The sequence below is a fragment of the Salvia hispanica genome, chromosome 2 (genome assembly GCF_023119035.1).
Source record: "Salvia hispanica cultivar TCC Black 2014 chromosome 2, UniMelb_Shisp_WGS_1.0, whole genome shotgun sequence".
Lineage (NCBI taxonomy): Eukaryota > Viridiplantae > Streptophyta > Magnoliopsida > Lamiales > Lamiaceae > Salvia > Salvia hispanica.
In genome coordinates this window covers 381005-404316 of record NC_062966.1, presented here as the reverse complement: position 1 = coordinate 404316, position 23312 = coordinate 381005, and the positions used below count along the sequence as shown (strand labels likewise).

General features: G+C 35.1%; 3 protein-coding genes across 9 annotated transcripts; all 3 read right to left on the bottom strand.

Annotated features, from left to right (window-relative positions):
* Positions 1–1825: 1825 nt before the first annotated feature.
* Positions 1826–6710, bottom strand: LOC125204091 (vacuolar cation/proton exchanger 3-like). 5 transcript variants are annotated; one of them, XR_007173488.1, is made up of 13 exons: positions 6365–6707; positions 5671–5982; positions 5500–5567; positions 5385–5413; positions 4621–4817; positions 4314–4526; positions 4051–4179; positions 3859–3975; positions 3720–3773; positions 3516–3632; positions 3330–3423; positions 2063–2203; positions 1826–1949 (listed from the first exon to the last, which is right to left on the bottom strand). XR_007173488.1 is itself a non-coding variant. In XM_048102644.1 (13 exons), exons 3-13 carry the CDS (start codon positions 5941–5943, stop codon positions 2193–2195), a joined length of 1302 nt encoding a protein of 433 aa, XP_047958601.1. In that variant the 5' UTR covers positions 5944–5966; positions 6365–6419; positions 6615–6631; the 3' UTR covers positions 1826–2192. The 5 variants fall into 5 exon arrangements, 3 of the variants coding, with proteins under 3 accessions (XP_047958601.1, XP_047958600.1, XP_047958599.1); XM_048102644.1 differs by having other exon boundaries at positions 1826–2203; positions 5671–5966; positions 6365–6419; positions 6615–6631; XM_048102643.1 differs by having other exon boundaries at positions 1826–2203; positions 6476–6707.
* A 1593-nt stretch (positions 6711–8303) lies between these two features.
* LOC125205048 (mitogen-activated protein kinase kinase 5-like) lies at positions 8304–11777 on the bottom strand. The gene is made up of 3 exons (XM_048103846.1): positions 11755–11777; positions 9379–10222; positions 8304–8528 (listed from the first exon to the last, which is right to left on the bottom strand). Exons 1-2 carry the CDS (start codon positions 11775–11777, stop codon positions 9385–9387), a joined length of 861 nt encoding a protein of 286 aa, XP_047959803.1. The 3' UTR covers positions 8304–8528; positions 9379–9384.
* A 4011-nt stretch (positions 11778–15788) lies between these two features.
* LOC125205811 (telomerase reverse transcriptase-like) lies at positions 15789–21912 on the bottom strand. Of its 3 annotated transcripts, none has more exons than XM_048104953.1 (12): positions 21572–21912; positions 21381–21458; positions 21244–21309; positions 20988–21147; positions 20411–20868; positions 20039–20165; positions 19597–19741; positions 19197–19335; positions 17753–18859; positions 16794–17356; positions 16406–16678; positions 15789–16333 (listed from the first exon to the last, which is right to left on the bottom strand). In XM_048104953.1, exons 1-12 carry the CDS (start codon positions 21872–21874, stop codon positions 16063–16065), a joined length of 3690 nt encoding a protein of 1229 aa, XP_047960910.1. In that variant the 5' UTR covers positions 21875–21912; the 3' UTR covers positions 15789–16062. The 3 variants fall into 3 exon arrangements, with proteins under 3 accessions (XP_047960910.1, XP_047960911.1, XP_047960912.1); XM_048104954.1 differs by having other exon boundaries at positions 15789–16321; XM_048104955.1 differs by lacking the exons at positions 21381–21458; positions 21572–21912 and having other exon boundaries at positions 20988–21046; positions 21244–21295.
* Between the last annotated feature and the right edge of the window lie 1400 nt (positions 21913–23312).

Here is a 23312-nt window from a genome sequence, read left to right as displayed (position 1 = left end):
AAGTGAATACAACAGTGATTTATTTGAAGGCAAAATCATCACTCATTAAATATGATTGGAATTGTTGACCAAGAATTATAGGTAATACTAATTATATATGTCTATTTCATGGAGAAAGTCTTGATCAAAAATACCTTTTGTCACTCTCTTGTATGTCAACTGATATTTACCATACCAACAATTTTGATAATATTTCACATAATATTTTTCTAGTAGGTTGGAAAATTATTGGTCAGGTCATGTGGGTTGCAGAGACCACCTAATAAAATAATTTTAGATCCATTTGGCATTAAAAATTAACATTACAGCCCACAGTCAAAATTCAGAACCATATATGTCCAAATTATATATGAAATTCAAGTCCAAGGATAGTTGGTATAATTAACATATTGACCTTATAAAATTGAACATAGTTGTTCCTTTTTATTTGAGTTATATCATTATATTTATATGAGTAGCATTTATAACTTGTACTACAAATGTTGACGTTGTCATCAAAATCCTTTTTAAATGCCTAATAAATAAACAAATATATAATCATATATAAAGAGAGGATCGATATGGCACTCACTATTTGTGATCGTTATTGACATTTAGGTAACAATTTTTTATACTAATACTTTTGAATTTGCTATGGAGGTCATTCAATTCATATGTTACATAAAAATTAATATTCGATATATTGATATTCCATTTAACTTTGGAGATATGATTAAAAGAATAAATCAAACTTAGATTCTTATGTAGTAATTTATAATTTTTTGTGTATTGAGATAAAAACTCACATAGACATCAACCATATTTTGTCAATATGGTCATGTTATTACATGCAAAGTGTCCCAATTATCACATTATAACCATATATCCAATAGTAGTAGTACTATATTTTTTCCATCAAGAATAGTAGCTTATCAAAAGCACAAAATATAATAAACATATCACATATATACGCGTGTGTGTGTGACAAATCCAACCCACTATGGATGTTGGTTAGTCCTTAGAGAGAGAGCATTATCATCTATAAGTGGTTTTCCTTTCACTAAGAAAAGGATGAATTATTATTTATTATTCACCCTATCACTTCACCAGTCATTACCATGAAATGGTCGGCCAATATTGCACAAAATCCATTTAATTATTTTTCTCTAAGTCAAACTATGAATTATGAATATATATTCCATTTTCAACTGTGGAATCACTGCTGGGAGGATTACAACAATTGATTCCAATATATCTTCAAAAGTAAACAGGAAATACACACCATCCACAATTTTTTTGAAATAATAATATTTGTTTCAAAATATTTTAGGAACATTTTGGGCCCAGTTATTATTATTATTATTATTATTATTATTATTATTATTATTATTATTATTATTATTATTTGATTTGATGAACAGTGTTTAATTTATATCTTGGAAATTCGGAATCTTTAACTCTTGAACACAATCACATTTTCTTAAGCATTATACTATTGAATAATCATAATACAAAATAAAATAATTTTCCAATTTTGATCTAATTTTTTCTTTAACCAACCTCATAATGTGTGTTTTGGTGAACCAATGTAGGAAATTGATAAAATAATTTAAATTATGTTTTAGAGTTATGTAAAGATGATTTCTTGTACATCCCAAATTGTTTGCTGTGAAACTCATCTCAATCTCATTGATATAACTTGCTTTGCAATAGGCTAAGTGCCCACATCTCATTTGTTTACATGTAGTAGTATTTTTTTGGGCTCATCTTAAATAAATAAAGAAACCTTCAAAGATTTCATCCCCTATTTCATATAGCCTGTCACAGGACATTTGCTATGATCCAATAAAAAATGAAAAGATGATTTTCACTTTCACCAAAGTGAAAATATATTGTGAGACAATCCAATTCAAGAACATGCTCCAATTCTTTGCATTCAATCTAAATCACCAAGATTACAACCTGTATAGCTACAAAGGGCCAAAAATTTAGTCGAAGGGCCACGAGTTTCGCACGAGCAAACGTGACAAAACTATCAAAGTACAACATATGAGTGCAGAGCCAGTGGCTGTATAGGTTTTACCTGCTGCACAACTGCTCCTTCACAAGTGAACATTAGTCTCACCAACGAACAAAAGGTTACCGCTGTTGTATGTGTTCTTACAAGGACTCGGAATCTTCTCAAGAATCACGAGCTTCACCACTCCATCAGCTCAATCATCCTCTGCATCATCACACAGAATAAAAACAATGAGTTTTGGGAAGTTGGCTCGCCACGTTTATGCTCAAAAGAGTTGTGGTTTCTACAAGTACTTAATATTCGGTTTGAAATAACTTTAACTATAGTAAAGGGCCTAACTTTAACCAAAAAAATTGAAATCACAAGAACTCAAATTTTACAAAATGGCCTAATGTTACCATAGATGAAAGTACATGAACTCAGTTATTAACAACAAAAGTGTACTCAACTCCAAAAAGTAATTCTACAAAGTTTGAATTTATAGAAATTATGCACACACACTCACATGAGTGTGTAGTGTGTGTGTGTGTGTGTCTCTGAGTGTGTAACTATGTGTGTGTGTGTGTGTATGTGTATGTATGTGTATGACTGTGTGTGTATGACAGTGTGTAAGTATGTGCGTGACTGTGTGTATGTGTGTGACTGTGTGTATGTGTGTGACTGTGTGTATGTGTGTGTTTATATGAGTGAGTGAGTGAGTGTGTGTGTGTGTAACTGTGTGTGTGTGTGATTGTGTGTGAAAGTGTCATTTTTTAACTATTTTGAATTCCAATTTTCTACTTATGAAATGGAATTCAAATTGTGGAATTGTATAATTCAATTCCAAATCCAGATATTTTGCGCTACCAAACATGAAACTTCGGATTTGGAATTGAAGGCTTCAATTCCAGTTCCATAGCCCCAATTCCGTGGTACCGAACGGAGCCCAATTCCAATTCCAATTCCAATTCCAATTCCATGTACCAAACGGACCCTAGTAAGAGGTATTATCTGTCTTCATAACTACCTAGCATTTTGTTTAGTGATACTGTGATAGAATGGACTGGTAAAAATAATAATCCAAGCTAATTCATTGTTTACTTAGATTTTGATGGATTGATTAAATTTTTGAGCTCGTTTGACCACATCTCATCCTTCAAATACGCAATCCTAGACGATCATGTCACTCTAGGCAAACGCTCTCTAATAGTACATCATAATCAAGTATCATGAGATATGCTAACTGCTGCACAGACTACATTTATTCATGAAAGTGACTATAAAATCTAAGAATACACGAACAATAAAAAACATAGGCGAAACTCATAAAAAGTTAATCAGGACTACTAACCCTTTGTTGGATCAATGTGCACAAAGAAACTGGCAGCGACGATGATATAGCACAAAATAAGCATCAAACCTTTGAAATAGTTTGATTGACCTTCCTGCATCGACAGAAGCAAAGACTTTCACATATATCTTTCTCCGAATGAATTCAATTGAATGTTACATGCTGGGGCGTTGTAGAGAGACAAACCTGAAGCATAAACGCCACCACTACTACTGTGATGAATAGTGTAGCAGTCTCGAAGAGTTGAAAGTTCAAATCCATAGGCTGTCCCATAATCCAACCGACAATTACACAAAACGGAATCTGGAAATACCATAAATTCAAGAATCATAAGTTTGTTTAACAGATTTAACCACCTCAATGTAGAATCATAAGTTTATAAAGGCTTACTACAAACATTGAAATCTGAGTAGACGACCCAATTGCTACTCCGATAGTTATGTCCTGGAAACAGAACAGTCAAAAGAACGAAAGGTACAAAATGTTACCAAAAAAAAAAAACAGAGGGCCACGATATTCCAACACTCACAAGCTTGTCCTTCATCGCAAACATGATAGCACTAGCGTGTTCTGCAGCATTCCCAACGATTGGCAGCAAAATAACACTAATAAAGGCGACGGGCATGTTCATTGAATCGGATGCTCCCTGAAGAAATGTCAAAGCTGCCGTCATATTTTTTATTTTCTCAAATTAGAAAGTGTTGTGTGTCTTGATAGATACCTGTATTGCATCAACAAGATATCCAGATAGAAGGGATATCCAAAGAGTCAGCATAGCAAGCCACCCGATTGCTTCCCACGGATTAATCTCGGGGACTTCATCATCATCAGCTTCATCATTATCCCTAACCTGCTTAAACACCAAGCAAAATAGCAATCAAATAGTGCAGATACACGTAGATTCGTTGAATGTGCTCCATGCAGAATATGTGTGTGAATGAACGCCCACACGTTACTCAAGTTAGAAGCTTACTAAATACGAACCTCATCAAGAGAACTATACAAATTATTCTGACTCTTGAGCTGAAAGAAAAGGTAGCTCGCATAAGCAATCAACATAACACAGCTGGTGACTCGTGAAAGAGCCATCTCCGACTTTCCCTTGTGCGCTTCTGTATGAGTGAATTGTAGAACAGCCGGGAACAATATGCACATAACCGCCATTAACAGTAACCCTGAATTCACAAGCGCAGTGGCCTGAAAATCCCAAAACGCATTAGTTTTTATTCAGGCTAGAATGCCCCTTTTTAACTGGAAACCGAAACAAAACTCCATCCAATTTGATCACCACCTTATTGAAATGCTGGACTTTGTGGTGATGAACGAGCCCACCGCAGAAGAAGGCGCAACCGAGCACCAAGAGCATATTCGACAAGATGGAACCCAGTAAAGATTGCTGAACAACCCTTATCATTCCGTTTTGTAATGCATAAATTGAAATTATCATCTCAGTAGCATTGCCAAATGTAGCATTTAGAAGGCCACCAACTGTAGATTAAACAATGCAAAGCATTTAAAAATTTGGATTGGATAGTCTGCATATGTCAGCACACTGATAAAGGTGATTGAGAGGCATATAGAAGTCCGGAAATTGACGAATATAAGAAAGTAAAATCATCCACACCATGTCATATAGCTAACTGAGTTCTATCACCAAGCCAATGGGATATTACCACTTTGCTTTAATTTCTCGTCTCAATATGTTAGAAAAGATTTTGGGCTTCGTTCATTTTGAAGGAAACTATGATATCGAGCACTATCTTACATTCAAACTTTCCTCAAATATTGAGGACGCATTCACAAACACTACTATACCACCTCTAATCAGATATCACTCTGAGTATCCACGAAGCCCGTTCATCAATTTCCCAAGATAACTGGCATCCACGAATGGGGAACGGGGAACCATTCCTAAAAGGAGCTACTAGCTAGTTATTTAGACATGAAAAATACATTCATATGATCCTTTCATAAGCAACTGAGGCACCCTTTGAAAATTTGCAGCAAGCTTCAGTTTTAAGGAACAATTAAAGGCGAACAGAAAAGGGATCGTACCAGTTGGACCTGTATAACACGCAAGTTGCCTAGCACAAAAAGCGGAGCACGTCAGTTTTTCATTCAGAAACCGAAAATTACGACTAGCGACGAATTTTGGGGAGCAGATACTCACTCGGTAGCATAACCAAGGCGCTCTGCCAAAGGGATAATGCCAATTAAGCTGAAGAAGAACACCAATCCCTACAATACATAGCAGATATACATCAAAAACCACAAAATACACTCATCAAGGGATTTTCAGCACTATCCCTTTTCCATATAGATATGATGACTGTTCACTTACATGCATTTTTGTAAAATAATGTAAACATATAGCTAGAGGCCCAAATGGCAGCAACACGTTGATCCTCGCTTTGATCAAGACAATGTATATACTTCTGAGGATGCTGACTCGATTCACCTTTCGTATAACCCAAGAAGCAGAAAACTGAGGGTGTGCCAAGATATGACGAGAAGGTTCAAAACTCATCGAATGCATCTTATTAGTTGGCTGCGGCACTCTAAAAGGGATCTCCTCGTCGGAATCAAGGTCTATCTTTTCCTCAATGGATCCCATCTCCAGAAACACTTATTGCAGAACTGATAAAAAAACAAACTAATGATCTTAAGGTCAGATGATGAATTAAGTTAATCCATTTTCACATAAAAATGAATCAGAAATTAGGGGGAAAACAAACATTTGAATAAGGCATCAAACTCACTTATTAATACTAGATTTAAAACCATTGTCATAGGAAATGTATCAGAAATTAGGGGGAAATGTAATTTGAAGAAGCAAAGAATGCTCAATGTATGAATTAATACAATAAGCAAGATTTCAGTAAAACCAATAATAATTGAATCCAGACAGTAAATTAACATAAATCAACATAATATCCTATTCAAAAATTCCCAAAAAACTGCAGAATCTGCATCAAGTCAGACCTAGTCAACAGATCAAGAAAATTTAAATTAAAGAGCAAAGATTAGATAAATACCCCCAAAGAAAACGTAGGCACAAACACACAGATCAGGATCCCTTGAAGCAGCCCACTTGAAAAACAAAGGGAAAAAAATGAGAAACAGGTGATAAAGGTCGAATCTTTAACCTTTATTATTAAGTAGGTTTCTGCCTTTTCTACTGATGCAAAGGATTTGAGCTCGGAAACTGTCTTAGTTGAAGCAAAATATCCCTTGTTTATCCACAAAAGAACAGAAAAGAAAAGAAAAGGACTGCTAAAATTTTACATGGAAGCTTATATACTCAGAAAAGGGAAAATTTCAAGCAGAAAAGTTGGCAAATTTATTAGATATTTCCAGTCTTGAAGCGTGAAGGTTCCAAGAAACAGCACCTAATGTATAATTTTCTCTCAATATGACTTGGTTTTCGATCTATCCTTTATATCTATGCAGTAATTTATTTGTGTAACATTAAGGTTCATAATTAATACTACTACTTACTAATAATTAAATGTTTCAATGTTTAATCTTTTGTTTGATTTTTTACCTTGCTTCCAAACATATCCCTTTCATTATCTTTTTTTTTAGTTCATGAAAAAATGTGGTCTTGGTTTTTTTATGCAAATTAAAGTTCAAGACCTAAATATAAATTAGAAAAAAACAGAAAAAAGGAAATGCAGTCTATTGATTTATTTGTAATAAGTATATTTTTTTCTTGCAAATTACGTGCAATAATTAAATTTAATATATAAATAGAGATATGAAATTCAATTATATTTATAAATATTGGATGGTGGTGGTGGGGCATTGAAGAGGACTATAAACCTGCCAACGACAAAGATGCAACCACTAGATTAAAACCAAATAAATACTCACTTCAATTCTTCGGATTTCATTTTTTTGGCTGATTTTAAAAAAATAATAAATAATTAAAATGGAGTTAAAATAAAATAAGAGAAATAATAATATAAAGAATATAAATTTATCTCTTATTTTATATTTTCTCTACTCTAACTATTTATTACTCGAAAGTAAAATATTATTTTTCTAAATAGAGTGTAGAAAATGAAACACCTCTGTTAATGTGGAACAACAATAATTGGATTATTTGATATTGAATTCTTTTAACTATTAAACCTGGATAATTTTGTGGAAAGATATGTCACACGTTGGTTTAAAATTTAAGCATTAAATGATGGAAAGATATGTGATGATCGATATACTATTAATTATTAAACCTACATAATTTTGTGGTATTTCTAATTAATTTTTTTTGGCACCAAGAATTTAGAAAACATCTCTATCTAATCATATTAAACCTTTTTTTATTTTTTTAAAAGATAGTAGTAATCAATATTGATTTCCATACAAACCAAAATAAACATATACTCCATCTTTACAACAATAGGATATTTAAAAATATCTCATTAATTTTGGAAAGAGGTAGCAATTTTGGGAAAGAAATATTGGGCCTATAATATTTATAGTTTCTCATCTTAACAGAAAGGCCTAAAGTAGTATTCATAGATCTTTCATAAAACAATTATTAAGGCCCAATTACAAATTAAGTGGGGCATTAAATTTTATTCTCTCTACAAAACAATAATTTTATTTTGGCAAATCCTAATATGTAAAGAAGGTAACAATGAAGCACTTAGAAATAAGAAACATAAACAAATTATATTTGGCTCTTGGACTATGCTGCACAAAATTGTATAAATGTTGGATTAAAATATGTAGATTGTAGAGATTGAGATCCTTGCCATATTCATCATTTTAAATGAAATAAAGTGTATGTTTAAACTATAAGGCTCATGTTGAGTTTTGATCTAGATTTTGACTTACCTCCCATTGAATTACTAATATACAACTAAATATGAATCTAGATAAAAAAAAAATTCCAACCCATCTCACGAGTAATGGTTTTGCACAAGTTTTCGTGTTTCTTTGTTGCTTATGATAATGAAACAAGAAGCATAAGTTTATAAGACCATTTCCACCTTTGACTCAAATGCAAATAAAATTCACCAAGTCAAATTGAACAAGACAAAGCAGATTTCTAAATTATTTCATTCATCTTCTGCAGTCTTGTTTGGACAACCTAGTTTCCTAGTAATTCTTGCTCAAACACACACTTCAAGACTTATGTTTTGGTGTGTTGACTCACTTCTCTTTGAATCAGCCAACCCCTCAAACTTTCAACTGCTAACATGAGAGAAAAGTCAAGCCCAGGAAATAAAAACAGATTAACATATTGGTAACATTTCCATATCACACCATGCCTAAAAAAGGGAGGAACAAAGCTCCTAAAACAACAAAATCAATAATAGTAAATCTTCGATTTATAATGGATGATACTTTGTCCTAGTCCTAGATAAGGTGACATGGGAAAAGCAATAGACAGCCACTGATGAAAAAACTGAGGAAAAAAGAAAACCAAATGATCACATGTCTGCAACAAAACATGTGTATTTTTGGAGTTGGGTTATAGCTTCATTATTGATACACTACTGTCCTTGCAAGAAAGTAACATATCTTTGCTCAAAACTGAAAAAAAAAAATCCCCCCAAATTTCATCATAAACTTTACCTTAAAACCAGCAAATTAGCAACTACTGTGTATAAGATGTGGCATCAAAGCATATGGGATATAGTATGAATTATCATCTGTGGATAATGTTCGATTTAGTACTAAAAAAGATAAGGATACCAAGACAAGAAAACCCCTTTTCCATAGTATCTATCCTATACAAAGAGGTGTCAATAACTCAGACCAAAAAATAGCTCATTTTCCTTTCCCAAATGATAATACATATTGAAAATTAACTTCTTTTCAAATGATTATCATACTAGCATCCAAATAATCCACAAAAAATGGTGGAAGTGGTTTTTGATGATTGAATTCATTAATCTTCTGGCTTGTTGTACATGAATCATCAGTCTCCCTTCTAAAAAACATGATTTTAATCCCACAAGACTACCATTTTTAGACTAAAGGAAGCTCCAACACCATAAAATTTTTAATCTTTTTTCAAGAAAACAAAAAAAAAAACCTTCAATCAAGCCGAGGAGTAATGCTGGCGCGGCGGCGGCGGCAGGAGCTGGTGCGCCGCTGCCTGGTGATGCACCGCGGCGCCGCCTCCCCCGGGAGAGGAGTGCTGCACGATGAAGGGATGCTTGAGCAGCTGCGCGGCGGAGAGCCTCTTGGCCGGATCCCTCTGGAGGCAGCAGGAGATGAAATCCCTAAATTCGCGGCTGGCGGAGGGCGGCGCCTCGGGCGGCTGCGACATACAGATCGCGCACATGAGGCTCGCCCAGTCCCCCTGCCGGCCGACGGCGAAGGGGAATTTCCCCAAATAGAATTCGAGGACGCTGACGCCCAGGCTCCAGATGTCGCCGGCGTAGCCGTCGTACTGGCCGTGGTTGAGATCGGTGTTGATCCGCTCGGGGCTCATGTAGGCGATGGTGCCGACGGAGGAATTGCAGGGATCCATGGTCTGCGCGAGGATGCGGGAAACCCCAAAATCGGCGATTTTGACGAGGCGGCGCGAATTGATTAGGAGATTGGAGGGCTTGATGTCGCGGTGGACGATTTTGCGGCGGTGGAGGTAGGCCAATCCGGCGAGGACCTGGCGGGCGAGGTCGGAGAGGGGCTGCTCGTGGGGGATGTGGGTGGATTCGAGGGAGCCCTTGTCCATGAATTCGAGGAGGACCTGGATCTCGCCGCTGTGGTCGAAGAGGTTGTGGCATTTCACGACGTTGGGGTGGTCCACGTCGCGGAGGATCTGGATTTCGCGGCGCATCTGGTTGCGCACGGCGTCCTCGTGGTTGCCGTAGATGACCTTGAGGGCGTAGACGCCGCCGCTGGGGCGGTGGACGACCTTGTAGACGGTGCCGCTGTAGTGGGTGTTTTTAAGATGAATGCTTTTTTTTAGGATGAGGGTTTGATGGAGATGGTGTGGGATTGTGGAAGAGGGATATATATTTTGGAGCTTTGGATGGATACATGGTTATACAATGGGATTTAAATAGAAGGCTATGCTCGATCAAACTTATTATTGGATATAAGGATATAGAAATTATAATATTAAATACAATCTTATTATAACTGAGCTTAGGGTTCAGCTCAATTCATCAGGGTTATCGGATGCAATGATAGAAAAATTATAGTATTAAATTCAATCTTGCTATAATTGAGCTCAGGGTTCAACTCAATTCTTTAGGGTTATCGGATGCAACGATTGAAAATTTGTATTAAATTCAATCTTGCTATAGTTGAGCTTAAGGTTCAACTCAGTTCTTCAGGGTTGGGTTCACTTTTTTCACAATTGTCCTTCTCCTTCTGATGCCAATAATGATCTTTTTCATTATATCATATCCGACGAAAAACTGCATTAAATTCAGCCTTTATAATTGTAAAACTAATGGTGCGACTCAATCCTTAGGGTTGGGTTCACTTTTGCTACGTCATTCTCCTTCTAATGTCGACAGTGATCTTTTTCACTGAATCCTATTCAACGAAAAATTGCATTAAATTCGACCTTTAAAACTGCAAAACTAATGGTGTGACTCAATCCTCTGGGGCTGGATTCACTTTTCCACATTTGTCATTCTCCTTTTGATGCCGACAATGATCTTTTTCAATTTATCATATCCAACGAAAAACTACATTAAATTCAATATTTAGAACTACAAAACTAATGGTGCAACTCAATCCTCCGGGGTTGAGTTCACTTTTTCCACTTTTGTCACTCTCCTTCTGATGCCGACAATGATCTTTTTCATTGTATCCTACTAGTTGAAAAAATGCATTAAATTCGATCTTTAGAATTGCAAGATTAATGGTGCGACTCAATCCTTCTGGGTTGTATTCACTTCTTTTCTTTATTTGTCTTTCATTCTTTGTCTTCTAATGTTGAGAATGATCTTTTTCATTGTATTCAATCACACGAAAAACTACATTAAATCGACCTTTTGAACTGCAAAATTAGTAGTAGGACTCAATCCTTCATGGTTAGATTCACATCATTTCAACATTTGTCATTCATTCTTTGTTTAAAGCCAACAATGATCTTTTTAACTCACTGATTTTTACTATTTATGTTTAGAATTCATAAGTTAGTTCCAAGTGAGAACATTGGAACTAATAATGTTCTTACATGTTTCATTTAAACGTTTAGTGCTTTGTTGTTGGAAATTGGAATTATTTCAACGCTATAGCTAATCAACTAGTACCAAAATAACTATTGTGATCCGATGCATCAATTTGAAATTCATTCAATATTTTTGACGACGCATATGAGCAAGATATTAACAATTACTAGATATCAAATGTGAATGTAAATATATTTTTCATTTGATTAATGCCTGAAATTTGACATTTTTGGGCAGTCTAAAAATGCAATTTGACAACCATTTTTCCTATTTACACATTCTTTCCCATTTTAGCCATCTTGACTTACATCACACTTTTTTCTTTTCCAAAGTTCCCTTTTCCTTCCTTTTCTTTTTTATAAAAGTTCATTCTATTAGTTTGATTGAATGCTTTGTATACGTATTTTGAGTAGTGACGGGTATTGAATTCGTTCATACTAAGGGCTCGTTTGATAAGAAAGATGAGATATAACAAAATTTGTTAAATAAGATAAAAAATGCGGGTTTCGTGTCAAGATAAGCTCGGATGAAGGTTTTTTTGTTGTTGTTTGGTAGACAAGAAATTATATAGATTTTATATTAATAAATCATAATAAATGAGTTAGAAATGCTATCCGACCAAATTTGTGAGATACATATCTTTGTATTTTAAGGAAAAATTTGCGGGCTCGGATGGGCCATAGAGAAAACCACGGGCTGACATAATAGGTTAACTATGATATCAAACACTTAGAAATAGTCATATAAGTATCTATATTTAGGCATTACTAACTTATCAAACGAGCTCTAATTGTTTGAGAAATAGTAATAATTTCATGTCAAAATATAAACTAAAAAGTTTGCATGATACTTCATCTGTTCTACCTTAACAGAGGCGTTTTATTTTCTTCATTCATTTTAGAATAATACTACTTAATACTTCATAAATAGTTAAAGTGAAAAAAAAGTAAAATAAAAGAGAATAATATAAAAAAATATTCCCTCCGTCCCACATAAATAGTACTTCCCTCCGTCCCACATTTGTATTAACATTTAGTTATGGCACGAGTTTTAAGAAATTGGTGGAGTGTGTAATTAATGAAGTGAGAGATGGAGTGTGTAATAAATGAAATGAGATAGTGGAGTGAGATGATGAAGTGTGTAATAAATGAAGTGAGTTGGTTGAAGGTGGGTCCCTCTTTGACTTTTTGGTTTTTTATTTTTGTTTTGATTTATTTTAATATAGATAATGACGTTTGGGTGTAATTTTAGTGAATAATGGGGTAAAATTTTATATGCAAATATGGTAAATTCTAAATGTTATTCTAAATGTGGGACAACTTTTATGGCAAAATGTTACTACAAATCTGGGACGAAGGGAATAACTTTTTCTAAAATTATTCTTTTTTTCTCTACTCTTTCATTCCTTTAATACTGATATTATTTTTTTAGAATCGAATATAGAAAATTAAACGCCTTTATTAATATAAAACGACTAATCATAAACGATTACTTTCTGCATGTGTATTCCCTTCAAATTAATTAAACTAATTATAACGAAAATCAAAACAAAAGGAAGGGATTAATCGTGAAAGATCACTCGCGAGAGGGGAGCGTGTTCGCCACGGGCCAATAGGAGAAGGTGTGGAGACAGTGTCGGAAGTCCCGAATAGTGCGTGACAGTTATAAATGAGGGGCGTGAGCGTATTTATTTGCAAAACCGCCTTTTTTATGGGCCCCGCATTTCGGGTTGTTTTACTCTACAACTCTACACAGCTTGCTTAAACTGAAGCCCATTCTTTTTTCTTTATTTATCATATTGAGTAAAATAGTTTTTGTGTTAATCTGAATGTTTATAAAATCATTCCTAATTTTTTTTTATGAATTTTCCTTCATTTTTTAGGATACGAGTGGGTTAATTATGTTTTTATCTAATTTTCCTCAAAAACTCAATCAATATTTTCCTTTTAGATGGATTAGAGTCTAATTACTGGATTAATTATGTTCTGGCCAAATTTTGATGTTCCTCTTAAAAAATACTAACTGTGTTAAAATTCTAATATCTTGTCCCACATCGGCTTGGTGATGATCCTATCTCTTCTATATAAGGATAGATAAGCCTCCCTCTTATGAGGCCTTTTATTAGATGAGTGACTCATTTTAATATGGTATCAGAGCAGGGCCCAAGTCGATAATAGATTTATTCTCTTTATCTCTTTTCTTGCCTACCACGTGATGAAAGTCCGATGTATCATTTCGGCCCACATGTGAGGGGGCGTGTTAAAATTTTAATATCTTGTCCCATATCGACTTGGTGATGATCCAATCTAATCTATATAAGTGTGGACATTCTTTTAGAGAATTTAACACGCCCCATCTATATAAGTGTGGACATTCTTTTAGAGAATTTAACACGCCCCTTATGAGGCCTTTTAAGGGGTGAATGACCCATTTCTAATAAATTGTTTTCCATTCAGATCCATAATAATAGTATGAAGCGGGTCATGAACTTTGCAAAATTTAGGATTTTTTACGAGAACGTAAATTTTAAAAAAATGCTCAAAGTTGAAGGCATAAAACATGATTACCCATGCTAATGTAATTACTACTTACTAAGTACTACATTTTAGGACAAATGGGTCCCAAGAAGAATCCTCAAGGTTGTGATTGATTAATCTGATTTATCAAAAAACATAGTATCATACTAATAAAATGCCTAGTGGCTTAGTTGGTGGAATCAACAAATTTGTGATTATTAGGTCGTGAGAGTCCAGATTATTCGATTGGACTTAGGTATCTCTTCGAATATTAGCATTTTGTTAGGAGTAATATAATGGAGTCATATTCTTTTAAAAATGATAAATTCCACATATAGTCATAATATATCAAACTCAACTGATTTATAGTATGATATTAATATACATTAGTGAAGAAAAGTAGGCTAGGTAGCTATTAGCAGCCAGATACTAGCTGTGTTATTCTTGATGATTAGTCCCAATCACTTAATTTTGACATGAATAAATTGACACCACAATTTCAACGGTTATCTCCACAATTTATTTGTTTGTTTTCAATGTGAAATAATGAAAATGACTTGTCCCATTAAATTAAATTAGTAAAGTCAATTGTTAGAAAAATATACAAATTCTGGAATATGCCCTTTTCGCTATTGCAAAAATTACAGAACTTAAAATTTGTTTGTTTTTATTTTTATTATTAGAAGTAAATTGGACATTTTAAGTTCAATAAAAATAATTTTAAAAAACTGAGCGCATCTAAACTCATCTCAACAAAAAGTGGAAAAAAAAGTTACACAATTAAAACAACCATTGTGTTGAAACCTGAAAGTGTCTCTTTTAAAAGTTTGTGTTTTTTTCGAAGTGATGTTGACAAATCGAATAAGTCAAATCCGTAAACAGTAGTTTCTATAATTGTATAGTTAATTACTCCTTTTCATTAAAGAACTAATTTAACCAAACTAAAGGGCAAAGACATAACATCAGTTGACTTCTCAGTAGAAGATGAAGACCTCCAAACAAAGTCATGCAATAAAGGGTTTCAGTTTCATGTAATTATCGTACATTTGTCCCAACCCATATAAGCAGGTAGGAATCAGATCATTCATTCCAATCTTCTTAAATGCTGAAGTTTGGCAAAAAGAAAAAAACCTAACTCAATTCCAAGATTTGCCCAAGTTGACTTTAGGGCAATGTCTTCCAAAATTTGCTCAAGTCAACCCCTTTCGGTTACTTATCGGAGCAGGGAGTGACGATCTCACAACTAAAGGAATTAGAGTCTAAGTTCTACCTAGTCCCTCTATATCAAGGTATCACAAAATATAAAGTACAATTTGCAAAAATCACAAGCAATAAGTATGATTTAGCATAATTACTTCATGGTTGACCTTATACCCGAGTTGCAAAAATATGCAAGGAAAGTCTCAGTCTCAAAAGATGAGCCAATCCATTCAGTAAAAAAGTTGTATTTGCAACTCGGCACAAGGGTCGGACCATGAAAGTATACAAGAATATGTAGAAATGATAAAATATTGATTGAAACAAGTTAGGTGCATGATTAGCAGCCTAAATATTAAAGTAATGGATATAGATGATACCTAAGACCTACAAAAAGAATGGTTTTCACCACTCATGACAACAAAATCCAGAAAAGATCTTCTAGAATAAGATGCTTTGCACTTAAACTAATAGAAAGTGGAGTATTTATAGTCAGCTTTCACACAGTAGCAAAAGATTAGAGGTATAGCAAGTAGCATCATCAACTTCACTTAATCTTATATTTGGCTAATTTGAATTCCCAACTGTAGACAGACTGACAGAGTAACACCTTATGCATTATGAAACACAGTGGAAATATACACGATTAGCATAATATTTAGCAGAGTGGCATACAATTGGCAAAAATTTACACGATTGGCATAATATTTAGTGGAGAATGTACAAGATTGACAAGAGAGACTCGAGAGCATAACATATTAGCACCTAGTGAATTTACTTCAAGTTTCATAATCTGAAAAGGATGCTGCAGCATCGATATACGCCAGAAACATACCTCCTAAAGAAGAGGTCATCCCATGCCTCACAAAATCAATATTTGATGCTCCAAAGCACAGAAGAATGCACTTGATCAACAGCATATTTGAGCTCAGACGACATGTTCTCCACCTCACCATAAGCCTTCAACTTGGCCCTGAGCAAACAAAGCAGACTCTTGAACCTCAAGTGCTTCTTCAGCAGCACCCGGCTGTAGGCGTGTAACCCCAGCCAGATCACATCAATCCTTTTCACATTGTATCTGGGACGAAAATCAGCACCTTTGAAAGAATACATCCTCCTCCTGATTAGCCTGTTCATGTACCTGGAAGTGGAAATACATCCAATATGCCTAGTGTAAAAGGAAATAAACTGTGTCACAAAGTTTGAGACATACCTCAGAGAAGTCTCTATAGCTTTGAGCAGGAATCTGGGGTGAAATTTCGGTAGAATTGATAAATTGGAGAGGTGGCAAATGAATTTCATGGCACAAAGCAGAAAATTTTGATAGATGTTGAGTCTAACCACCCCTGGAGAATTGATGTTGGAATCATATAAAATAGGGTGGAATTTAGGCCTAAGATAACTTCTCAACTTTGATTTTAAGTTTTTTCCCACTTTGCCTTGACGTGATACTGTTAGTGTTGAACGCATATGATGATTCAAGTATCTGTGTAACATACAAGAGTCGCTTATATATACCGGCTAAAAATAGTAAATGAGTAAACAATGTTAGGAAACATACAACAAAATAAGCCAACTGATGAGAAAAAAAACAGGCAAACCTTGTATAGTCAGCTTGAATTTCTAATGTAGAGCAGTTGACAAGGAGGCCACTCCATTGAAGAAATGAGATATTGTCTTTGCCGGTATGAAGCCTGTTTGACAGTTGGCCTTGTTGATTTTCCATGATAAAATTTAGACCATATTTCTCCTTATTCATGCAGCAGTTATAATCACGAACTCCTCTTTCCAATCTGGTGAAAAACATAGACGCCTGCCTCTTTGAAACTGATATGAAGAGAAAATCATCAAGGTATCTAAGCAGAAGAGATTCACAACCAGGTGCAGCTATTTCAGTTTGACAGTTGCCCCTTGAAACTGAAGTGCCATCAGAAGAATGTTGTGTTACCGATGAGGTCCTCTTAGCTTTCTCCAAGAACGGAAATATTACATTCCTTTCCATGTGTCCATAATAATATGAACCCAGTAATGCTGACAGAACACTCCCTTGAGGTATACCAACTTGTTGAAGATAAAACTTGTTCCTAAACTGCACCATGTTGCGCATAATGTGCTCCTCCAAAAGTGAATGAATATTTTCCTTCCTTATTTTCCAGCTTGCATCCTGATATGAGAAAGAAAACAGTGTGAACGAATTAGAACCACTCTTAGTATCAAAAACTCCACAACATGATCTTATAGTTGCACTGTGGCTGACTCATTTTATGCAATGGTGCTCTCTGAATTCGGCTTTGGCTAAATTAATATAGCCATCAAAAAAAGTAACTATAGATATAAGACAAATCATTTTAGTAGACCAAAGCTGACTGCATATAGATACATTAAAAATAGAGGGTAGAGATCTGACAGCTGGTTTTGACACACCAAAAACTTGGGCATATATTTTACATGAAATGGGTAATAAAAGAAACAGAATAAAAAGAAAAATGCAAAATTTTGCAAGACTTGCTAGTCTCCAGCTTATTTAATACTAAGATGATTTTTTTTTTTTGAAAAGTACCTCCTTAAGAACAATACTACCCGATGATTGGACATGAAATTTTGATTGCATTCTTGTAGATGCAGTGGAAATATCTTGATGTGCTAACATCACATGAGGCTCAATCTTTAAATACTTATCTGTGCAAACAACTTGAGTGAACTTTTCCAAAGTATATTCATCATCACGTATGGCATCCTTCATCACACTGAGCAATTTTTCATGATTTACAGAGTCAAAAGCTTTTGCCACATTTGAAACCACCATGAATACATCAGGCAGGCTAATTGACCCGTTTTTCAGATGGAACAAGAAAGGCACAAGCTTTTTGTAGACATCATTGTAGTTAAAAACTGATGAGCCCATCTTTTCTGGTTCCTTTTCCCGTAAACCTTTTAACACTGCATACACATCATGAAGCACTGTATTAACAGACTTAAAGAACCTATGAACTCTGTGGCTGCTAGATGCTCTTCTCCATGAATTTTGATTGGGCTGAATTCTAGAAGGTGTGGAAACAGGTATTCTTGACGGTGCTTGAAGATTAGTCAGCATTCGGAATCCATTACTCTTGGGAAGTAGTCTGAACCTAGAGAAACCAAAAGATCTCTTCCCTAATATGTTTCTAGCAGACTCAAAATCTAGTAGACGATACCGACCAGCAATCATGCACCCATTTTCTCTCATCAACTTCTCCCAAGTAGACTTTTTATAGTATAGTACCTCCTGCTTCTCATGCTCACTTTCTGTAACATAAAAGTTGGCTTGGACCAGTGGTGATACTAGATGTGTAAAAACCCAAAGCATCCAACATTCAAGGATCGCATGCCTGGAATTATCTGGGATACCAATACAGCATCTCGAGTTTTGCTTATATGAAAAGATGGGAAACTTGGATATTTTTAATCTATGAATACATTCCTTCAGTGTGAACTTCTCAAATCTTCGTAGCGAAATGAATTTTGAGATGTTTCTTCTCAGACATCTCCAGTTAGATGGTTCTCCCAGCAATGGTGAAGGGATTATTCTCCTACAAATTGCCCAAATGAATGATCCTACCTGATGATGCTTGAGACAACCCAAAACCGGTTCAGCTTGAGCAGTATTGGCTTCTTGGACCATCGCAACCTGAAACAATTTGACATCACTTTGTAAACCATCTAGTCCGCTCACAGTTAAGTGTTTCTTAGAGTCCCAAATTTAAATGCATAAGATCATCCAGCCACATACCTACTTCCCACACAGGAAACAGAAACAGGATAGACCACATAAATTGCTTTTAATGGAGAAAAGATGAACCACACGATTACCAAGATCAAGCAGAAGGGATCTGGAACTCCTTCCTTAGAAACAAGACATATACTGATAATAAAGATGAATATGTCTAAATGATAGTAGAATTTATATAGTATTTGTAATTCAACTCAAACATTAGAGGGTACAAGAGGCGCAAATTTCATATTACCTCAAGCCCAGTGCCAGCTCCCCTACTAGCATCTTGGTTTGAGGATCCTACAGAACAGTGTTTTTCCAACAGCCTCGCATGTCTATAATATCGAGTCTCGCGTATAAGCTTTTTCAGAAGCACTTTAAGGGAATGATACCTAGAGAAAAATACACACACTCCTGTTGAGAGAATGTGAAATATGTGCAAGCTTAAGTAATGTATTCTCTGCTATGTGATCTCAGAAACATTTCAGTAGTGGATTGTATTACATCCTATTCTTCTAATGAAGTTCTAAATGCACAACACACGCTGTCCTCCATAATAGTATTAGATCTGAAAACTGAATTATTTAGATTCCAGAGTAAGTAACAGTAAATTCATACACTCCGTATAACATAAATAAAAAGCAGTTGCTTACAAACAGGTGGAATTGACGGTAGAACCATCTTCGGTGTGACAGCATGGTGTGCTCCCATTAATTTTGTCAGGACCAAATGCTTCAAAGATATGATTGAACAAGATGGAAGCACCGCAATCATTAGGCCTTAGAGCATACAAAATGTCTACTCAATGTTAAGGCCGAGCATCCGAGATAAATAGGGGCAAAAATTCAAGATCTATAATAAGAAGCTTTCTTTTGGTAAGCATCGAATAGTTGGAAGGCAGTGGAGGCATTCAAAGAAAAGCACAACTATCAAGCTAATAAATTAAACACTAACTAAAACCCAAATCCCATGAACTTCACCTAAAAGTAAGACTCTAACCACTGTATGGCATATGGTACAAGATGATGAAATACACTGACCACCTGAACTTATGCACACTAGTAAACAGATATGAGCACATTCTAAGAAGGATACGCTTCCTTGGCAGCATTGATGAACAATTCTCCATCCTATAGAATATGTTCTTTCTATCAATCTCAGCATTTCCACTAATCCTTGGTTGATTTTGGAAAACCAAATTGCAAAATAAAGGAGCCATGTTCTACAAAACAAAAAAACAAAAGGTCAAATGACTTATTATCGTCGCCTGAATATGATTACATGCACCACAGCATACATCATGGATCAGGATAAATAGCTATATTTGGCTCCATTAATCTACTACTAATAAACAAAATCAAATTATTTTTCTCCGCACCAAACTAGAAAACAATATTCATTTGAGGTTGATAATATAAGAACTAGAGATAATGACATGTAAGCTCTATAAAAAACAACAAGACTTACACCCATGTCATTTTGACTTGAACTTGAGACAAGGGGTAAGTTATCACAGGTACTACTACTTCCTCTAGATGGAAGCAGAGGGGGCGTTCCCAAAACAGCCAACTGTCTACGTTTTCTTTCACGCTGCCAGCGATACTCCCGTTTACGCTTCCGAGGCTTAACAGTATCTTTCTTAGAGTTCCCTTCAATTTGTATAGGAGGAAGTTCTTCAGAAATGCAAGAAGACCCTGCAGGCATAATGTCATTTTGACTTAAACTTGAGATGAGGGATAAGTCACAAATGCTACTATTTCCTATTGATGAGGAGAAAGAAGGTATTCCCATGAGAGCCAAGTGCTTGCGCTTTCTTTTACGCTGCCAGCTATGCTCCCGTATTTGCCTCCGAGGCTTAACAGTATTTTGGTTAGAGTTACGTTCAGTTTGTGTTTGAGGAAGCTCTTGTAAAACATAATTCGACCCTACAGGCATAACGACTTGTTCAGTATTAGGATGATTGTACAGTTTGATTACTCAGAAGAAAAGCAAGATAATGTTTCTGTTGCTGATATCCGTGGAATGTCCACACAATAAATGTCACCTTGTGGATGATGCTGAGCTCTAGGCGTAGGCATGAGTCTTGGGACGTTGGAGCCCAAACTGGCAAGGGAAATACCAGAAATCTGATGGTACTCATTCAGAGGAAGAGGAAGAAATATTGAAGTATGATTTAACAAATACATCATGAGAGTATCACCGACCTAACATTATTCATTAGCACATCAATCAAGTGAGTACAATGTAGAGATATACCTATATAATACTAGTAGTCATGCAGCTATATGTAATTCAGTTACCCTTTTTAAGAGGAGAGTCCAGTTTTCAGATGAGAGTTGGGCAACTGCAGGACTAGACTGGGCCTCCTGTTAAATGCAATAAAATCCAATAAGCATTATGAAAGCAGTGGTCGAATTAGGTGTAACGAAACGCTTACTTTATCATATTGGCGGCATATAAGATTTGCAGTGGTGGGCTGCTGATGCAGTATAAACTCAATAGTTCTTCTCACAAGCTGAAACCATACATACACCGTCGGTGCAAATGAACTTGTGTTGCCTAATTAATACTAGTGCCATAGGTTTCGATGATTTAATTTTCCCGCCAAAATCAGAGAGAGGGGCGTACCGCGAGTTGCGACCAGCGGCAGTGATGATCGAAGGCGGGAGGGGGAGGGGCGTCCTCGGAGACAACCACAAAGCAACGATTGAGAAGGTCGCGGTAGTCGTCGTCATCGGTAGATCTGAGGAGGAACGACATGGCTTCGTCGGCGCTGCAATAGAGGCAGCGGGGGTGGGCTTTGTAGGTGCAGGAGGCCGGCGGAGGAAGAGGAAGGATGAAATCCAAGATAGTATCAGCGAGAGACCGCGCGCGGTCGCCGAACAAACTCCACAGAAACTCCGGAACTCTTTTTTTCTTCTTCGGCGCCATTGATTTGGCAAAGGGAAAGAGAGTTTCAAAATTTGTAATTCTCGGAGTGGATGTGATGAGCGGTTGGGTGAAGAATCCGATTTTAATTCTTTTTCTACGGGCTTCTCCCTCCGTCCCACAAAAGATATCACACTTTGAAATGACACGAGATTTTAGGAGATTTTGTTTTATCTGTTAAATGAAGAGAGAAAATATAATTTTTATATTAATGTGAGAGATAACTTTTTTCAAAAATGAAAATGCGACATCTTTTGTGGGACGGAGGGAGTAGTAATCGTAAATCTTGCAATTTTTACACTACTAGTACATCCCCAGCGCACGACATTCTGTGCCAAATCTTTTGTATACAACGTCCAAATATGTATTCATAATTTGGTAGTACTAAATTAGTTGAAACAAAGGGAGTACAATATTTGAGAATACAATATTTATGAATAGATATTTTCTTATAAATCAATAAGAAAAACAAAATCCCTCTACAAATACAACATTCACTCTTTATAATAATGACAAATATTTATTTCTAAGAAAATTAATATAAAACCTTAAATTATTCACAATCTTCACTACTCTAAAACAAAATATATATAGAAATACTAAAAATAAATCGTACCAACAATGTCAATAGAAAAACACACGATATTCATATGATTTTGTACACTAATTTATATTTATCCATACTGTACTTCATATTAATACTACCAGTTATAATATTAAAGATACAAAATCATATTATTATATAATTTGCAAACACAAACTACAATTTTTTCTATGTTAATTGATAAAACAAATCTTTCCAACAAACCCTCAAAAATTATTGCGAAAAATTATAAAACAACATGTAAATTAGGAGATAGATTCTGCAAAACATAGAAAACAAAAATCACAACAACATCAAATGCAACATTATACTTGAACGATGCAGGAGTAATAGTTAAGAACTTTTCATCTATTTATAATACTATTAATTAGTTACGTATTCATCTAATTATCATATTAGCAAATTACATATTCATCTAATTATAATATTATTTAATTACTAAATTGTCAATAGAAAGAGAATACGTATGTGGAGTACAAAATATTAAAATATTTCTCACCTAACATTCAATAAAGGCAACAACCATTTCCATCTTCCACAATTACTCCTGTAAATTTTCTCTCACATCTAAAACCATTTCCATCTTCCATATTCTCTTTGTAAATCTCAAACGTTCAAGTGTCAAAAAATGTCTATGCAATGTTCACTACGATAATTTCATCCGATGAACAAGCACAGATGGTATGTATTGAAATTTATTTATTACTTTTAGCTTCTTTTTTTTTTTGAAATAACATTCCTTGTATCATCAAGATTCAAAAAGACAATTACATTTATGTTAAATAATACTCCCTACAACAGATCTTTCCAGAAAAATTTCAAGAGAAATATCAAGTT